The sequence below is a fragment of the Juglans regia genome, chromosome 1, assembly GCF_001411555.2.
Source record: "Juglans regia cultivar Chandler chromosome 1, Walnut 2.0, whole genome shotgun sequence".
In the NCBI taxonomy this organism is placed as follows: domain Eukaryota; kingdom Viridiplantae; phylum Streptophyta; class Magnoliopsida; order Fagales; family Juglandaceae; genus Juglans; species Juglans regia.
The window spans coordinates 9,089,905-9,109,067 of record NC_049901.1 but is presented as its reverse complement, the minus strand read 5'-3'; the positions used below and the strand labels follow the sequence as shown (position 1 = coordinate 9,109,067).

General features: G+C 38.1%; 2 protein-coding genes and 1 pseudogene across 15 annotated transcripts; 1 reads left to right on the top strand and 2 right to left on the bottom strand.

Annotated features, from left to right (window-relative positions):
• Window positions 1-817: 817 nt before the first annotated feature.
• LOC108998608 (F-box protein At4g00755-like) lies at window positions 818-5,142 on the top strand. 6 transcript variants are annotated; one of them, XM_018975201.2, is made up of 7 exons: window positions 818-1,013; window positions 1,361-1,397; window positions 1,518-1,692; window positions 2,460-2,873; window positions 2,980-3,158; window positions 4,004-4,122; window positions 4,600-5,142. In XM_018975201.2, the coding sequence occupies exons 3-7, from the start codon at window positions 1,557-1,559 to the stop codon at window positions 4,823-4,825; spliced, it is 1,074 nt and encodes a 357-aa protein (XP_018830746.1). In that variant the 5' UTR covers window positions 818-1,013; window positions 1,361-1,397; window positions 1,518-1,556; the 3' UTR covers window positions 4,826-5,142. The 6 variants fall into 6 exon arrangements, with proteins under 6 accessions (XP_018830746.1, XP_018830748.1, XP_018830747.1 ...); XM_018975203.2 differs by having other exon boundaries at window positions 845-1,013; window positions 1,361-1,392; XM_018975202.2 differs by having other exon boundaries at window positions 845-1,013; window positions 1,361-1,413.
• A 776-nt stretch (window positions 5,143-5,918) lies between these two features.
• LOC108998537 lies at window positions 5,919-7,864 on the bottom strand (annotated as a pseudogene).
• A 2,021-nt stretch (window positions 7,865-9,885) lies between these two features.
• LOC108998579 (probable transcriptional regulator SLK2) lies at window positions 9,886-17,744 on the bottom strand. 9 transcript variants are annotated; one of them, XM_018975152.2, is made up of 11 exons: window positions 17,638-17,744; window positions 15,683-16,979; window positions 15,132-15,263; window positions 14,573-14,621; window positions 13,352-13,566; window positions 13,195-13,263; window positions 11,721-11,821; window positions 11,486-11,579; window positions 11,313-11,382; window positions 10,187-11,144; window positions 9,886-10,089 (listed from the first exon to the last, which is right to left on the bottom strand). In XM_018975152.2, exons 2-10 carry the CDS (start codon window positions 16,643-16,645, stop codon window positions 10,225-10,227), a joined length of 2,613 nt encoding a protein of 870 aa, XP_018830697.1. In that variant the 5' UTR covers window positions 16,646-16,979; window positions 17,638-17,744; the 3' UTR covers window positions 9,886-10,089; window positions 10,187-10,224. The 9 variants fall into 9 exon arrangements, with proteins under 9 accessions (XP_018830697.1, XP_018830699.1, XP_035550692.1 ...); XM_018975154.2 differs by having other exon boundaries at window positions 9,886-10,086; XM_035694799.1 differs by having other exon boundaries at window positions 15,683-16,927; window positions 17,638-17,735.
• Window positions 17,745-19,163: the final 1,419 nt, after the last annotated feature.

Genomic DNA, 19,163 nt, shown 5'->3' with positions numbered 1-19,163 from the left:
GATTTACGGATTCTCTGAGGATCTTCTACTTCCTAAAGAGAGAAAAAAAAAACAATGGTTTTCATTATAACAACAGATTCATCTTGGGGATAGGCTTATTGCAAAAAAAACTTGTTGTTTTTAAAGAAGAGTTGCTGCGATGGGTTATCTTCTATTTGGAGCCTTAAAACTTGTTATTGATTTGGTTGTATAAGGAAGAAACGGTGTAAATGTGGAAGAGCTGTTGCATTGAAGTTATGTTGTATTTTTTGGAGTCTTAAAACTTGTTGATTTGGTTGTATAAGGAAGCAAACGATGTAAACGTAGAAGAGCTGCTGCAATGGAGTTAAGTTGCATGTAAAATGTTTGATAAAATGTTTGAACGGTCTGCAATGGCTTAGTTTGCTTTCTCAAGTCATCTTTCATCTTCTTCTTTTTTCAATATTTGACGTGGCAAAAAGGTTGTACCGCAGTTTCTCACCGTGGTTGTACCGTAGCAGCTCTGTTTTAATAAGCTAAGTGGCGCTACGTGGTTATCTAAACGATAAGTTTTGAATCGGTCGATAACAATATATAAATTAAAAAAAAATGATATTTATATTTATAGAATATACAAGTATTACGTAATTTTTTAAAAATAAATAAATAAATATATGATTCATATAAAAAAATTAATAATAAATTTCATTCTTTTTAAAAAAAAAATTATAAAATATTTATACATTTTACGAGCTTATGTTACTTACTAAATAAATTTTAGAATCTTAATTATGAGAGCTGTGAATTTATTTTTATAAAATTAAATTATAATAAAAAAATGTGATAGGACGCGATTAGTGCATTATCCTTACTGATAATGCGAGCCTGCAAAAAATTATCAGGATGTCACATTTTCCGTTTTAGTTTCGCTGCCGGGCATATACTCTCTTTACCGTTCACAAATAAACCAAACGCAGTCGGTGGCTCCGATCTCGCTCTTTAGCTCTCTCTCTCTTTCTCCTTTGCTTTAGATTCATCTCTTCTCTGCGAGAAAGGTAAATATCTTTTCTTCCCCTCTCTCTCTGTCTCTGCGTATTTGGTGTGTTCGCATTTAAATCTCTGGAAACTCTTGTCTTTGTTGAAAGAGCTAAAGAAACTTAAGCTTTTATTGCAATTATGCTATAGAAATGCTGGTTTTTTTGGGTTAAGGTCAAAGCAGATATGGCAAAGGGTTTAGAAGAAAAACTATATAAATACTTATTACTTTTTTTCTATTGTAAGGATTTTTATGTTTTAGAGAAAATTCATGTCACAAAGAGATTAAACGAGATTTCCGCTAACTATTTTTTGGATATCTCTGAATGATATGCCTTTTCTAATTGGTTTTTGCAATGTTAATCAGGTTTCTGAGTTGCTGCGAAGTCTTCGATCATTGTTAGGTTACTAATTAATTAAGTATAATAGGATTTCTTTTCTTTTTTCTCGGAAAGTTAGTGATTTATAAATTTTTTTCTCTGAAATAATGTAATATGCTTCTTATTGTGTTCTTCCTATATTAGTTGGGTCTCGAGTTGCCAGAACGCTACACTAAATGTAATATGCTTAAAATGGATAATCGAGGTGACTTCCTTCATTTGCTCGGACTTGATATGTCAACAAAGATTCTCAACCATTTGGATGACCCATCTGACGTTGTCCGGGCTTGTTCTGTTTCGAGATCTTGGCACCGATTTGGTAATCTTATTGGTTAAATATTGGGTTTACTAGTGTGTTGCTTGCCTTATAACCTTGGTGCTGATTTCAAACATCTTATATTTGCTCTTCTCCCATATCATTGCCTTAATTTGAATGATGACTATTACTTTTAAGTTGCCAATACTTTTTTATCATATCATTGGATTCTGTTCTTATGTATTTTCTATGTAGGCGCAGATTTTATCTTGCGATTTTGAGGGTATGGGACAATATAGTAGGCCTGCTGTATATATGGATTTCATCCTGCATCCCATATCCGAAATTTCTTCTCTTGCAGCATCTATCAAATTTAGTGATCTAAATAGAGAACTGCAAAAATTATGTCTTTGTACTTGTCATAAACTGTTCTTTTTTTGTCTTTGTAGTAAGTAGATGTGTCTGAGCAAGGAAAGCCTTGGCTCCAAGAAGTGAACAATGTAAATAGGTTATACTTGTGTGCATGACAAATTAATATATTTCAGAGGCATCAATTTTTTAATTGCTGATTACAATCAGATACTGACTCCCCCCGCGTGGTACTTATGGCAATAATAGAGGGAAAATATTCAAAATGCAAGCCCAGTAACTTTTTACAGCCTTGATTCCAATATGAATTAATAAGAATGCATGTTGACTGTTTTCTGAGTTATCTTTTCATCGTACCCTTGATTGAGTTATGACGATTGTTTTAAAAAATTAAGCTATTGAACAATGTTATGTATGTTTTTCTTGATTGGTACCAATGTAAGTTGTTAGTCTTCATGCAGTGATTGAAAATGGCCTTTCCAAGCAGCTTTGCTTGAAAATTTTTCCTGAGATATCTAATGTCACGCATATTATTGAAGTGAACAACATGATTGAACCTGCAAAAATCAGCAGTGATGATTCTGCAGAATGGGAACGCCTTAAGAGGGATCACAGAGTATATGCCTTCTTAACTCGAGGCCTGACCCCTTTCATGAGAGGTGATTGTATATCAGAGCCCATTAGCGCATCAAGCACTGATAATTACCCTGGCGAAAGCATTCAGAATACCTTGGAACCAAGAGATAGAGTTGAGGACAGAGCTTCCTACTGGTCAAGTAAAGGGGAAAGTGATCCCGGTGTTCCTGAAACATTGATCTATAAGTTGGTTGCCAATTTGTGTGTTGTTACTGAAATCCACGTTCAACCTTTCCAAGGTAATTCTTATAGCCTGTATATATAGTTGTGTTGTAACTTTGATATTAGTTTGACTCGTGAACATTTTCTATGTAACTGACCAAGATGATTATGTTTACATATCAGCATATTTTCAGTATGGCTTTCCTATATATTCATCTAAGGCTGTTCGATTTAGAATGGGTTATCCCAGACGTCCATTGAGGTTTGATGAGGACAAAAGAGATGCTTTGTTAGCTGCACACGAATGGATGGATGATGAGTTTATTTGGACTTATACATCGCCAGAATTTCCGATGGCTCAGGTGAGTAGCACTGTCGAATGTGATTAGCTTATTGTTTAGTGAGAAAGGGGGATGATGGGGATTCATTGGCACTTTCTTTTGTTTACTCGGACTCACCAAACAAGAGGTCCTAAGCTTTGTATAAACAATAATAACGTTTTGTAAGCTGTCTTCGTGCTTGTAACATCTATTATTACACTGTGAGTTTGCAAGGGTGTTGTGGGATGAAATCTTTGTAAGGGTTGATGTTGCTTGGGTTATGCCTATGAGGGTGGTGGATTTGTTGGGGTGTTGGCCAAATATGCAAGGTAGTCATCAAGTGGTAGCAGTATGGAAGATGATTCCGTTGTGTATTATGTGGTGTATTTGGTTAGAAAGGAACGCACGTTGTTTTGAAGATAAAGAACGCTCAATGACCGAGTTAAAGAATTTTTTTCTCCATACTTTAATGTGTTGGTTTTCTACTATTGTATTAGATGGGGATAATATCCAGGAATTCTTGTCTTTATTTAATCGTTCTTAGAATGTAATTAGGAGTACTTTTGTATACTTCCTGTGTACAAGGCCTAGGCCTATTTCATTCATATATATAATATTTATCTTTTACTGATCAAAAAAAAAAAAAAAAAAACATCTTTTTTCCACCCAAAACAAGTTAGACATGTCTATTTTGATGCAAGTATAACTGTAGAACGCTTGACCTGTATTCTCACCCATTTCTCTATTGTATTTTGTATTTTGGCCTTTTAATCTTTAGAATTTCCCATATAGGTTATGTCAAATGAATACTTATTGATCAATAGAATATAGTGGTCACTTACGTAAGCAAGCACATGCTTGTCATTATTGATGTAAAAATGAAACAGGAGAACTGCTTGCAAAAGTTCAAGTTACCAGAACCTGTTCTTTGCATTGGAGGGATTCTGCAGGTCGAGTTATTGGGTCGGGTTCAGAGACAAGAAATGGATGGATTATACTACATATGGTCAGTTTCTAACCATTCTTGAGTTTCTCCCCTCCTGCCCATAAATGATAATTATTTCAGTAGTCCAAGTGAAACTCGAGCCTGAAAGTGAATGTTGAAACTCTTTCTTACTCGCAAAAAAAGGGTACTTGATCAAAATTTAATTTGCTTTCCAAGGAAAAGAGTGAAACTCAAGACTGCAAGTAATTACTTTCCAAGGGAGAGAAAGACACTGTTTTGTCTTAAATAATAATTGTTCTTTGCCACCTATATTTCATCCGTTGTCCATTTAGTTATGGGGAAACAGAACCCTCTATCAATTGTTTTGTCTACTTTCCTTTTATGCCATTAGCCTTGAACACATTTCAGTAAGTCTAGACTAATCATTGACACGTTATCCATTATATGTTTGTTTAACAGAGTGCTTATTTTTTGTTGCATTCTCAGATTTTTTTTGGTTGTTTCTTACTTCCACTGGCTCATTTTTTTGTGGTGCAGTGTTTCCCATGTTCAAGTTGTGGGACGATCACTCTTACTACCGTTTGATATTCAAGTGCTTGACCCCTCAGGATTGTGTGCCCTAATATACCAACCGAAAACAGAGTGTTGCAAGTCTTCAACACAATCATCCGTGACAGAGGCAAGCATGCCTTCTCACTTCCGTGCATTTACCGAAAGATTGATGCTGCTGCTGAGTAGGGCTGTTGTTGCCAACCGTGTATGATATCTCGCTTTCCATTGCTTTCTATCTTCTGTATAAATCCAGCTAGGTCTGGAGAGACATTAGTACTATCTGGTACTACTTACATGGTGTTAGATCAGTGATAAATATTGTTGATGCAAATTATTGTCTTCATAAATCAAGCTGTCAGCAATGTATATAGTGCGGTCTGTGTCCCGTTTGACCATGGTTTTCTATAGTCTATGTCCCAACTCCTAAACAAGGTCTTGAGAAATTGTCTGCCTATTAGGACCTACTCAGAGCCATGCAGGAGCGAACTGCCTCCTATTTCTGAATTTCGATGATAGTGTTTTAGTATATAGAGCAAGTCTAAATTCAGCGAGCCCAAATTACTTTCTTCTTCTTGTATTTTTTTTTTTATTTTGAAATTTGATTAAAAAGAACAGAGAATCACGTGACATAAATCTAAACATGTCATGATAAGTGGTAGAAGATAAACAGTTAAAAAAATTAATCAAATACATGTGAGAGTAGATAACAATTACTATTTTCTGGGCAAAAGAAATAACAATTCCACTTAGAAAAATGAAGTTGAAGATGATGGGGAAGTACACAAAAAAAAAAAATGAGAGAAAAAATGAGATAGTAAGAGGAACAAATTACGTGCGTAACAGATATAGTAAATTATAATATTTTTTTAAGAAAAAGTACAGTGATTCACAATTTTTTTTTCACTGTCCCATTAAACGACATACAACACAGGATACGATTGACGACGGCTCTTGTATCCCATGAAAGACACGACAAACCGCATCAGCTAGCGTCGGGCGACGACTCTAACGAGTCCTACTTTGTGAACGATAATGTGCCAAAACGAATAGAGCATCTCTCTCCGCCTTTTGCTTCTCCGCGACCACTCCTTTTCTTGCTCACTTTTTCTTTTTTAATAATTTTCAAGAATATGGGAATCTGTTGTTATTCTTATGTAGAATAAAAAGCTTTCTTCTCTTTATTTTGGTGAATTATCACGTAACACACCCTAAGTGTTTGGCAAAAATACACAAAGAAAAGCTCACTGCGAGGGGACTCAAGAAAAAAAGAGAAGAAGGAAATGAGGAAGAGAGAATAACTTTGATTCAGTTTTTGCATGCCATTACAAATACTGACGCTCCTAAAACAAACTGGGCCCAAGGCCAACTTCATAAGATAGTAGAATAAAGACAGTTCAAACAATTCTTACAAATGGTAAATGGGTCATGGCCTGACTCGAGAATAACATGCAAATAAAATAAATGGTCACAGATCGACACATAACCAACAGTATTGAGGCCAAAACTTCTAAACCTTTATTACCCAAACCAAAGCCCACAATGACTTCGATCCACACAATGACTTGCAATCTTGGGAGTAAATAAACGAGCCCTGCAATTTTCTTCCGGAAAAACCCTGGTTACATTTATTTTATTGATCGCCAAAAATGCAGCCCGCTCCATTCCAATGTAGCCACCCTCTTGTTTCATCTTTGAAATTAGTTCAATGGCTTCCATTCCATGACCATGAGCTGCAAGTCCTGCAATCAACGTATTGTAGGAAACAACATCTCTTGTCACCAATTTGTGGGATATCTTCTTGGTATCTTCCATGCTCTCATATGAGTACATGATATTAAAGAGTAGTAATCTGAGATGCTGAGATTAATGTAGTTTTCATCAAGGATGTTCACAACCCAATTACCTAATTCTAACGCCCCAAGATGTCCACAATTTGGGAAAACACTCATCTGGTTTTGAGTCTTTAGAAGTAATCATATCTTTGAATAGCTCAATTGCCATAAAATGGCTGCCCATTTTTAGCATAACCTAAAATCATCAAGTTCCTGGACACAACATTCTTTTCTGGCATCTTATCAAATAGCGTTCTAGCTGAAATCAAATCCCTGGCCTTTGTATATGCCGAAATCATTGCATTCCATGTTACAAAGTTCCTATACGCGTCTAGTTCATCAAAAAAATTTCAGGCAGTTTCTAAGCTCCCACACTTTGCGTGCATACTGAGCAGAGCAGGCTAGACAAAGCAATTAAGCTGCATCTTCTTCTGATCGAGTTTTCTGACAAGTGAATCCACATGGGAAGGATCACCGCGCAATGACGACAATGAAATAACAGTAACCCACGTTGTTGCATTGGTTGAACCCCCACATCCAACATATCATCAAACAATATTAAAGCCTCCACGGGAAATCCATGCTAAGCATAACCTGATAGCATTGCATTCCAAGAGACAACACTGTTCTCTAGCATCTCATTGAAACACCTCCTTGCACTCTTCAAGTCCGTTACCTTAGAATACATAAAGACCATAGTTGTTCCACATAATAATATTCCTCTGGGGCATCATATTGAAAAGTTTAGTTGCTTCAACTTCATCCCCCCACTCCCAGTACCCGTAAAGCATCGAGTTCTAATCCGCAAGAGTCTTTTTCAGGCATTTCATCAAACCGCTTATCTGCTCTAACCAAATCCCTACACCTTCCAAATACCTTTATGTAAACATTCAACATAATCAAATCCTTTACAGCTTCTCTGATACCCCTGGTCTTTTGCAAAATTCTCATCAATAATCCCAGGATCAAAGCACTTTGGTACATACAGGCTATACAGCCCTTTGGCAACACCAGGATACTGCACCATTCCAACAGACTATTTTATCATTACCTTATCTTCACTAAGTATACCAGTTACTAGTGCCCGGTATCTCTTCGTAATTTTTCTTACTTCACAGATCTCCAAATTGGCTTTTCTATTGCCTTCAGTACTAGTGTCCTGTAAGCAAGTATGCTACAAGGTGTGTTTTGGCAAGCTTCGTCTTCTTGTTCTTTACAAATGGTGATCATGCTTCTTCATTGAACTGGGATATGTGCCATGCAGTTGCAACCCTAGGTTTGACAACTTCACAATTTCTAAAGGGGTGGACGGCAGGGCTCCTCTACCAACCACCCCATTTGGCCCCTCCTAGCAGGGGTGTGGGCCCCGTCCTCAGACGGGGACAGGGGGAGGGGGGGTGTCAGGAGATAGAGCCTAGGCTAGGCCTGCCTAGGGTTTACCTTGTTCGCTCATCCCAGTTTTATATATATATATATACATACTCACGCACACATATATTAAAAAAATAATTTTTTTAATAAAATGATCTCGTTTTATCCTAGATTTGATTTTATTTTTAAATAAACGACGATGTTTTACATTAAGTTTGGTTTACAACTTAACCCCTCTCTCTCTCTCTCTCTCTCTCTCTCTCTCTCTCTCTCTCTCTCTCTCTCTCTCTCTCTCTCTCTCTCTCTCTCTCTCTCTCTCTCTCTCGAGAGGTTGGATTTTGAGTTTTGAATTTTTTTTTTTTTTTTTTTTCGATTACTTGCCAACAGTGGGTGGGTGGATGGTCATGGGGGCCAATCCGCTCCTGGCACGCGAACAAGTGCGCCCGTCCCTGGAGGGCAGGGCCCAACTCCCCCACACCCTCATGCATGCAAGAGCGAGGGGCGGAGCCAGCGGCCCCCCGTTCGGGGGGTGTGGATGGCACCTCTAATTGGCAATGACTAGAGTATTTAGAGCACTACCATCAGTTTGTCATAGATATCGAGACACTAGCGATTTTTTAATGTGGCTTTCTCAAGCTGAGGACCCCACTAGCAAGAGAAAGGGCCAGACGAGGTAGTGGTTGGCGAGCAAATAGTAGAGGACGGGGACAAGAGACTTCAACTGGGTGTACTTGTTGTCGACTGTGGGCTACTATGACTTCTTGGCCTCCTTCACTTTCCCAGATTCCTCTTTGTTATCATCCTTGGGCTTCGACTTTCGGCCCCTTGTCTCCTTCTTCACGGCCTACAACTACAACTCCATTGTTGGATCTCTTGTGCTCATGCTTGTTCTTCATCTTCCTACATCACACAAACTTGATGTCCTAAATAGATCAAGTTTTTCTTAAAAGTTGTTCTCGAAATCCTTTAAATGTAGCTGGAAAACTGTGATTTTTATTTATTTGTTCTACTAGCTCCCTGATTTTATTGATTGATACAAGAATTTCTTCCACGGTTGATAGCATAAAGACCGGTGTCTCTACAATACCAATTTGTAAAACCCACCCCCTCCCCCCCCCCGCGCGCACGCGTGCAAGTGTTTGGAAAAAATACATAAACGAAAGCTCAATTTGAGGGAAGCGCCTCCAGGAGAAAGGAGAAGGAAATGAGGAAGGAGAAAATAACTTTGATTCAATTTGTGCATGTCATTACAAGTGCATCCTTCCACAGTCCCAAATATTGACACTCCTCCAACCTAACAAGACAGTTCAAACAATTCTAATAAACAGTAAATTGGTCATGGCTCGACTCGAGAATAACATGTAAATAAAAGAAATGGCCACAAGCCGACACATAACAGCCCAAAACCCTACACCTTTATTGCCCAAACCAAAGCCACAATGACTTCGGTCCACTACTGATGACGTAAACTGAACGGTGACATCCGAAGATAAAATAGCAGAACGGATACCGTGGGTTTGAAAATTAGAAAGTAAAACCTTTTGTTTTTGCCACAATCCCTTCTGGCCACAGCATAAACCTCTATAGAAGAACCCCTTGCGAACGGTGAATGCAAGGGCTTGAGATACCATATATGGGACATCTGTTCTGAATAAATATTGAAGAGCTCTGTTCTGAGTTTATAAACGACTAATTGGATTTTATGGAAGGCCTTATCAAGGTGTACATTTTTTGTAGCCATGGAACGAGGCCTAGCCCTCATTTCGCACAATGATAACGAAATGCATAAGAATCACGCCTACAGGAATGCAGCTTACTCGCCACATGTCAGATTTTACATGTATGCGAATTAGTAATGATACTTTCTACAACCTTTTGATAACTCTTTACAATTCTATCGTAAGAATATGGTCATTCTGCTACCTAAACATGGTAGCCAACGCATCCAGAGCCATCCAAAGGAGCATTATAGTGTCGCATGGTTAGCAATGCAGTCGAGTATCCAAAATTATTCAGCTCAACCTTTCTCACATGAGCGCTGAGAAGTGTATATTTTGTCTCAAATCTCTTCAGAATCAAACAAGATTTAAATTGAAGCCACTATAATGTTTTTATAGTTGCAGACATACTAACATAACGTGTAAAACTCGGGAATGAAACATGTAACTATCATATTAATACGAAACTGTTGTTGAAGTTCTTGACCACTAGATTACACTTGCAAGCTTTGGATGGAGACAGAAAGCCATCGAAATAGATGTCAAAATACCTACTGCGAACAAGAGCGTGATGTCACAAGAAATTCAGCAATTGAGAGAGAGGGAGAGATTTCAAATACCCTGTACAAAAGATATATGGTGGACACTTACCCACAGAAGCGAACAAATGATTGGCCAAATTATGTTAGTCACCCCTTCCAGCCATAACTCATACTATCATCAAAGTCACCATTTAAAAACCCGTTCTCTGTGAAGTCGTGGGCTATATCCGGTATTACCATATCATCCTGCAGATGGAGATTCTGTGGTAGATCTGGAGATCTCTGGTTGAATCCATTATTGCCACCAGCTGCAGAGTCACTGTTTGAAGCAGCTTTGAAACTGTTACTCCGACTTGGAGCAGGCCCATTACTTCCCGACGCATTGGCCATGGCTGCAGCTGTAGGGTTGCTGGCCATGGCTGCAGCTGTAGGGTTGCCTCCAAATCCTAATCCATTCCTTGCCACACTTCCATTTGCATTTGACCCAGCAAGGGATTGCTGTTGCACTCCACTGTTGTTAGACATCTGCAGCAGTTGCTGGATCATCTGCTGTTGTAAGACCTGGTTGCCTTGGGAGGTCTGTGGATGATTTTGTTGCAACATGTTATTAGCACTCAGTGAGCGTTGCTGCAGTTTCTGTGGTTGCCGCGGCTGTGTACGGGGACTTGAGAAGCCACTGGAAGGTAAATTCTGAATAGATCCAGGAATTAAAGCAGCTGCCCCTTGGAGATTTGAAGACGGACTCTGATTAGAATTATTTAAGGAAGATGGAGACTCCTGTTGAAGCGAGTTAGGATTCGAATTCATAGAGTTCTGCCTCATGAGCAGATTCTGATAACTGGTCAGAGCCAGAGCAGCTTGTGCTGATCCGCTTAAAGCTCCTCGACTGACCATGTTATGACTGTTGTTTATTTGGTTATTTAGTCCAGGATGCAATGCCATTAGCTTATTGAGGGTATTCCGGTCAGTTGGGAGACCCTGCACGTTTGCTAGTTGCTCCATCTCCTGCATCTTTTGCATCTGGAGCTTGGCTATAGAGGCATGTCGAGGATAATTTTTCAAGCCCTCTGCAGAAGCGTTGCATTAAGACCCAAACAAGCAATGGATACATGGTTTTAACATGGTTAACATGGTCTTGCACTTCTATCTTTTCTAGGAAGCCTAGAAAAGATAGCTAGAAGTTCAAGACTATGCTGACTTCCAAAAATGATAGGTAAAAGCCACAAAGGAATTACCAATTGGCCCGACTTTATTCTCCCGGCTGAAATCTATCAGTTCTTTCATGCTATTGACAACTTCAGAGATCTGTAAAGAGTTGAAGAAGAACAATAGGAAAACTAGAGACGAAAGTAAAATAACAAGTCCTTTTTAACTGGGTTTCATGCCAGATATAGATAAAAATACATACCTGCAAACACCTCACATATCTTTTTGAAAAGCCCAAGTCATTCAATGACTGTAACTCCAAACTCTTCGCAAGCTGGCGCCCTGCTGTCAGTACCCTGAGGAAAAGCAATCGAAAATCAGTGCAACCTCTCTTCTATTTGAGCAAACTATCCATTTGATGAAACGAGCTCCAGTCAAAAAGGATTAAAGAGAAATATCAAATCGCTGAGGAACTTTCTATGGTTCAATTCACTCACATATTACTGTTTGTTTGTAGATCCTGCTGAGAAACCCCATCAGATCCACTTTCAGCAATCGTACTCTGGCATTTCTGTGCAACCTGAAGCAACTGATTCACCTGCAAGAGAAGTGACATTAGTAGGCCTATAAATGTTTCTGTTTAGCAATCCAATGCAATCTGAGTAACCCAAATAATTTTTTTTTTATTCGCACCGGGTGTCCAGAAACAGCATCCAGACTAATCCCAGGGGTGTACAGGCCCTCAACAAGGAGTTTCCCGCAAGTGCACCTCGGGTAATTTAAGAGGAAAATCACCCAGTCCGATAGCCCCTAGAAATTGTTTGCACCAAAGGGGATTTGAACCTTAGACCTGGGGGGAGCATACCCCCAAACCCAAGGCCTTTACCACTTGAGTCAACCCCTAAGGGTTGAGTAACCCAAATAAATTAAATCAAGACCACGAATAAAAACTATGAAGTAAATGGAAATAAATACATTTCATAGACTCTTGCCTACTTTTTTTTTTTTTTTTTTTGATAAGTACGAGTAAACTCTTGCCTACTTAAAGGTCACGTTTGTGTCAGAAAATTTAGTTTATTCATGATAAGCATTTTGTGGCAATTAGGTTGGGAAATTATAATGAAAAGAGACGTCAATATGATCAAAACTCATATTTTTCACTTTTTCTTTTGTACATTGACAGCGGTAAATACATTTTTTCAATAATTTCTTTTACTAACCCCATACTGGGAAATAACTGAAACCTATGAAAGGAAGCTCACTTCTATTTTTCATTGCATTCTTTCAATCAAATCCTTGTCCCATGTATTTGGGCTATATGCCTATTTCTCGAAAAAAAAAAAAAAATCCCTATTTACTGAGAAAAAAAATTATTAGAAAAACCTATACAAGTTTGACGACTGTAGTATATAATCCTATAGGATTGAGCTTCAAAAATTATCATCAGCTTTTTTAAAATGTTGCTTATAGTACATTTCCTATGTTTACTGGAAACAAATATTACATAGCATCTCTTGCATGCGTTCTTGATAACTTTTTTTTTATTGGCACCGGATGTCCGGGAACAGCGTTCCGACTTATCCCGGGAGTGCACAGACCCTCGACAATGAGTTTTCCGCAAGTACACTTCGGGTAATTCAAGGAGAAAATCCCTCAGTCCAATGGCCCCTAGAAATTGTTTGCGCAGTTGCACCCAAGGGGATTTCAACCTTAGACCTGGGGGGAGCATACCCTCAAGCCCAAGGCCTTTACCACTAGAGCCAACCCCTAGGGGCTATGCATTCTTGATAACTATCAAATACAGCTCCCATTTTAAAGGTCACAATCTATACCTAGTAATAACATCAAGATTATTACCTACTTATAAAAAAAAACATCAAGATTATTACCAATCCAAGCATGCAATAGCTGACAGAATCATATTGTCAACCAAAACAAAGTAACAGTTCATGAGGCATACAAAATTAATACCTGCGGTGCAACCAACCTACGAGGAAGAAGTTCTTCGTGCCGCTGTGCACAAAATTCCCAAGATAATATCTGCAAAATTATAAAATTCCAGCAGGTAATTTGCAGAACATATATAGAGATTAAGAACACTTCAATTGAGATTATAAGCTTTATTAACCTTCAGATCATGGGTGAAAATGATACGAAGCTGACCCTCGCGAACAACACGAAGTTGCTCATAAACACTCTCTTGGACTGCTTTTCCATATTCTAACATCATTATTCCAGAAGGAAATATACATTCCCGTGGCAAGTCCAAAAACAGAAGCTCATCAATGACCCCACTACCAAACTTGATCTCATTAAGTCTAGGAAGTACTTCAAATGTTGCCTCTGCAATGAAGAAAAGTATTATTTAGACTTGATTAGAAATTCTCTCAAAGATAAAATCCTAAAATGTAAACATTTAAATCAACTTCCTCATTAAAGTTGAAGCTAAATTCAAGACCTAGGCATGTTGTGAGACTATTAAAATCAGTTGAATTGATGGACTAATTTTAGCAGTGCCCATCATAGTTACAATTGAATGTTAATCTAATGCTATTTTTTGCAACAGAGTGATGTCTGTACATGTCTCCATGGAGTTCATTGAAATTTAAGAGTAAAGGGTTTCTTCCTTTGAATCGAGAAGTTGCGTACAGGAAGCAGTAGTAATCCATGAGTCTTGTTAATATTTGGGTCAAACCATGCTTCTCCGTAGCAAGTTTCAATACTCAAAAACTTATATTATAGTCACAAAGTCCAGGTCCTGGTCCAATTAGAATAAGGAGTTTCCAGCAGCCTATAAATATCTATTTAACCAGTACAATCCAGAGGATTTTACTTTTAAGTGTCTCCTCACGTTATTTCCAAGGACTGATGCAATCCTGATCCTAGGTGCATGGTCTAAGGGAATCCAAGCACAGGGCCTTGAAACCGTTTTGGCAGCAGTCTAAAAATATTAGTGCTGCTATGCTTAGTAAACATACAGATGGTCTTAACTTTCATGCGACCTCCAAGACAATCCTAACACCATACTAATATATCTTGAACTTCAGTAAACTTCCATTTTAAATATGAAAATTTTCCTTGGGCTTCCATAAATTCTTGTAGACATATTGAGGTTTCTCTGAACTTTCATTGACCAACTTTTACTTTAATTCACACTCATTTACATAGAGTAATAAAGAAATGACGGATGGATATTAACCAAACAATAACCATTAATAATAATTCTAGCCGTCATTAATACATAATATCATAACCTCACCCCCTTCAAAACAAAATAGGGGTAATCAACTAAATCACCTAAAAAATCTTCCTATTAAAGTGTTAACTAATGTAATTCTAATTTCCTTACCAAAACCCCTTCCAGATTTGGAACCGCAAATATCACACTGCCACGCATCCTGGAAAATAAAAGAGTAAAAATTAAGAAAATAAATCTTCACTGTGATAAACATCATCGTGCAATTCAAGAAGTAGAACATAAGACACTGAAAACTAAACTAAATACATGCAATTCATAAGTTTTTAAGTACAATTGCTATAGAAGCCTGGATACAAGGTCATTGTTGATTAATATCGGAATCAAGTCATGACTACAAAGAAAATATTTCGGTATTCATCATTGGATAAAAATTTTCTGAGGCAAGTATAAATTTTATGCAACGAGTTTATGTGCAACTAGGGGATAATTAATAATAATTAGTTAGTATAATTTAGGATTATTTACCTAACTCATTTAAGACTCCTAATATTTATCTATTCCCTTATTCAAATGACCAATAATATAAAATCCTAAAAAATAATCCTAAGTTTTCCTAACTAATTATTATTAATTATCCCATAATTGCATACGTAACATTATGCTTTGTAGATAGAAAGAAAAGAAGGCCAGACCGGGGGAAAAAACTGACCATGGCTGCCTGGGGGAAAACACCAAGTGCCTGATGCCCCACGTTATCATATAATGACAAGCACCATCTTTTCTTCGCGCGAGGAGAGTAATACTCTGCCACAAACTTCCTCCAGTACATAATACTATTTTCCTGTTAAAGGACAAAAAATGAGAAAAAAAAAATATAAATAACAAGCTAAATTAACAAATAACTTCAACATGAAGATTCTTCATGTTCAAAAAATGCTAGATCATCAGAAACATAGAAATTCCATACGCAAGGAGAATATTAAGAACTTCATGTACAGCAGAAAATATGTTTTACCCCATATTTGAGATTCATAGAACTTTTATGATATTGAAGATTTAGTTCTAGAACCCTATATATTATATGCTTTAGAAAGAATATAAATAAATTTTCCCAGTTATACATAAATATCCTATATATACCCCACCGTATACAAATACATATATGGATCCCAACACATATCAGACCCAGTTATGGAGCATATTCTGAAGTATCTGTGATTTCTAGCTCTTACTAGATGAAGAAACAAAGCAAGCACTCACATGTGGATGTGGCCGTTGCCGCTGATGATAGAGGTATTGCATCAGCCGACGAGCACAAACACCACTATCATAGGGACGCTTCATGCCTGATATTGGCGGCATTGCCTGTTGTTGCAGATGATGCCTCAACTGCATCTGCTGCTGCTGCTGCTGCTGCTGCTGCTGTTGCTGCTGTTGTTGCTGCTGCTGTTGCTGCAACTGGGCTCTCTGTAACTGTGGCATAGACTGCAGAATTTGTTGTTGTTGCTGCTGTCGTAATCTCTGCTGATGAAGCAATGCTTGAAACTGTGGATTGCGGCCTTGGAATTGCATAGGGTCTTGTCTCTGCAGTAACTGTTGTAACACCTGCTGCTGCAAGATATCTTCTTGCTTGATATCCAACCGGGGTTTCTTCTGCACCTGGGATAAATTATTTGGATCCTGAATGAAAGCTCCAACTCGTGCACCCATGGAAAGGGAAGCTTGGCCAGTTTGGGATGCAGGTAGCGATGTAGCACTTGAAGCTCCCTGCGGCTGCTGTGCATGTTGCGCATTCCGGTCTTGATGGGAATTTTGCTGCACTACAGAAGACCCGTCCATAACTGATGAGCCCGAAATACTAATGTTATTGGACGAGAATGACAAAGGCGAAGCTGGCAGACGCAAGTAAGACTCTGTATTGATGCTTGCACTTCTTTGCAAATGGGGACCTCCTGAAAGTGCAGAGTTTGCATCTGTCACCAACGAACTTGCCCCGACACTTGGTCCAGAGTTTGCCACACTGTTCATCGCAGCATTGCTCATATCCCCCGAAACAGGACCCAGATTTGAACGCCCAGGTCCAGGAATTGAATTAGAAGAGTTCCCAAAAGACGAGCTCAAGTGAGAATTAACTACAACCTGGGATTGCCCATCTCCCTGGAAGAATATTCCAGAACTTGAGGAAGATTGGGTTAATCCTCCAGCCACTCGAGAAGGTGCCATGGGGGGCACCACCCCTTGGTGGCTGGAGTCTAAGTAGCTCTCAAGAGCCAGACCTTACTAGGGTATATATGTACCAAAACAATTACGCTCGACCCAGTTAATATGATCCAAAAACAAGACCCGTGTTAGAAAAAGGCCCAAAATAGCTGCACGAGTACAGCATGGAAAGAAATTAATAGTAGTTCACCAACCAAAGGTAAAACACAATTCGATCCCTTGTATCTCAGATTTCACCAATCAAAGTACGGTTTTTACAGATCTACAAGCTCTAGTGCGTTCGAACTGCAAGCAAAGTTTTACTCTGTTTGAGCTTTCAACAATTTGTCATGGGGATCTAAAATAAACAAACCAAATAACAAATTAGCTGTAGATGAATTCCCTTGTTAAAAATATAAACCAACAGGAAGCTCTATAAACTGTCTTACCTAGTTTAATTAAAGACTAAAAACATCTAATCTCTCACATACTAGCCCTTGGGGGGGAAAAAAAAAAGGTGAAAAAAAATCTTCCTAAAAATTGCAACCAAACCCTAATTTTTCGCCATAAACAGTTTCTTTAGCAGAAAGCGAAAATCTTCCAAAAAGAAGTATACATTAAAAAGCGCAGAAGCAGCCAAATTGCGTGACCATAAAATTAAACTAAAAAATATTATCATTAATCAAATTAAGCCCGGAATATACTGCGTTAAGAATCGTAAAATGCGATCGAACAACGAAATAGCCCAAATCGGCAAGAAATTAGAAGATTTCGGAACTCTGAAACCCACTGGTAAAACATACTAAACTAAATAAAAAAAAAAAATCCGGTTAACAGGTGAAACCAGAAGATCAGAAGCGTACAAAGAAAACTTTAGAAAAATAAGTATAAAACAAACGAGTTTTTACAGTTTCATAGATCGATCAGAACATAAAAAGATATAAGTTAAATAAATTCTATCCATAACTTAGATTAACAAAAAGAAACAGAAACTAGAACAAGGAGAAACTACTGACCTCTGAAACAGGAGCTAAGAAAAAGCGGAACGTTTGGCTTTCTTAAGCTTAATCATGAAACTGCGAAATCGCGAGGAGAGAGACGGAAAGAGAGAGAACGAAGCATTCCGACGAGGCTGGCTATATACCTAGCGGGAATCGTAGAGAGGTGGGATTACCGGCTGCACTGGTTTCGAGCCCTATGCCACCGGCTATGTCCGGTGAGGCGTGGGACGCGTGTCATATATATGATTGCAAGATATAGACGGTGTTAGATCGCCACGGTCGCTGACGCGATGACGTGGCAGAATACCTTCGGAGGTTGCCTACCGTAGATCATGAGGACTTCACCTGAGTTGGGCTACAGCCTACAGGTGAGGATTCAAAAGTTGATAGGACAGCAGGTCTGCCACGTCACTCCAAGGGGACGAATGCGGTATTTTGGCAGAACTCAGGGGTAGCGAGATACATAAAATGATAAAACTCAACGAATATCTGATATGGCTCTGCCCTGGCATGCCAGCCAGAAGGTGTAAATATCCGAGTCAGTCTGTGGATGTAGGGGGGGTGTTTTGGCCCTTAACGGATAGGGACAGACCGTCGGATTGCCACGTGTGAAAGCACACGATTAATAGAATAGAACCAACCTATTCTATTAGTTGTCCACGTGTGAAAGCCCTTAACGGAAGGAGTCTAAACGTGTTGCTTCTTCAGATGCCTTGTCTCAGGTTTGGGGTCAAAACCAAAACACAAAATTCTCATCTCATCTCATCATTACACCTTTTTTAAATTCATATATAAAATATAATAAACAATTCAACTTTTTCAAATCTCAATACACATTTTTCAAATCCTAAAACAATAATAATATTAAAACTTAATATTTTAAACTTCAAAACAAAACATAAAATTCTCATCTCACCTCCCAAACTTATCCCTAGTTGTCCACGCACCTAACCCCACCTAGCTAATTAAAATCTCTAGGGACTATACCATAGAGTCACAATCAAGTATTGATATGTATTTTACTTTTACAAACAGTATTGATATTTTGCACTTTTATTGCTTCTTTATGTATAGACTCCTTCCCAATTAATTTACTTAGGTTGGCTTCTTGCCTGCCACCCCACTTTTCACCATCTTTGGTTTAGAACCACAAATCTTCCTATGTTGTGTTATTAAAGAAAATAGACCAATTTTTTTTTATAATTTAGACAATTTGAATATTATTCATCATTATTATACATCGTATCATATAAAATCATATCAGTTTATAAATTTATTTTTATTATATTAAATATAATATAATTTACATGTTGTGTCTGAATATATCTTTAAATTATTAAAATAAACAAATAAAAAGCTTATAAAAACTCAGTCATCCAATTATCTTATTAAAGTTATGTTAGATGTGGGTTCCAATGACATCAAATTAAGGGCCAAACATAAGCAGCCACCTTCGAAATTCCCACCTTGCTTTTAATTATTTTTGCAAATGTAGGAATCAGAGGCACAAATAGATTAATGGGTGAGATGACCCACACAGA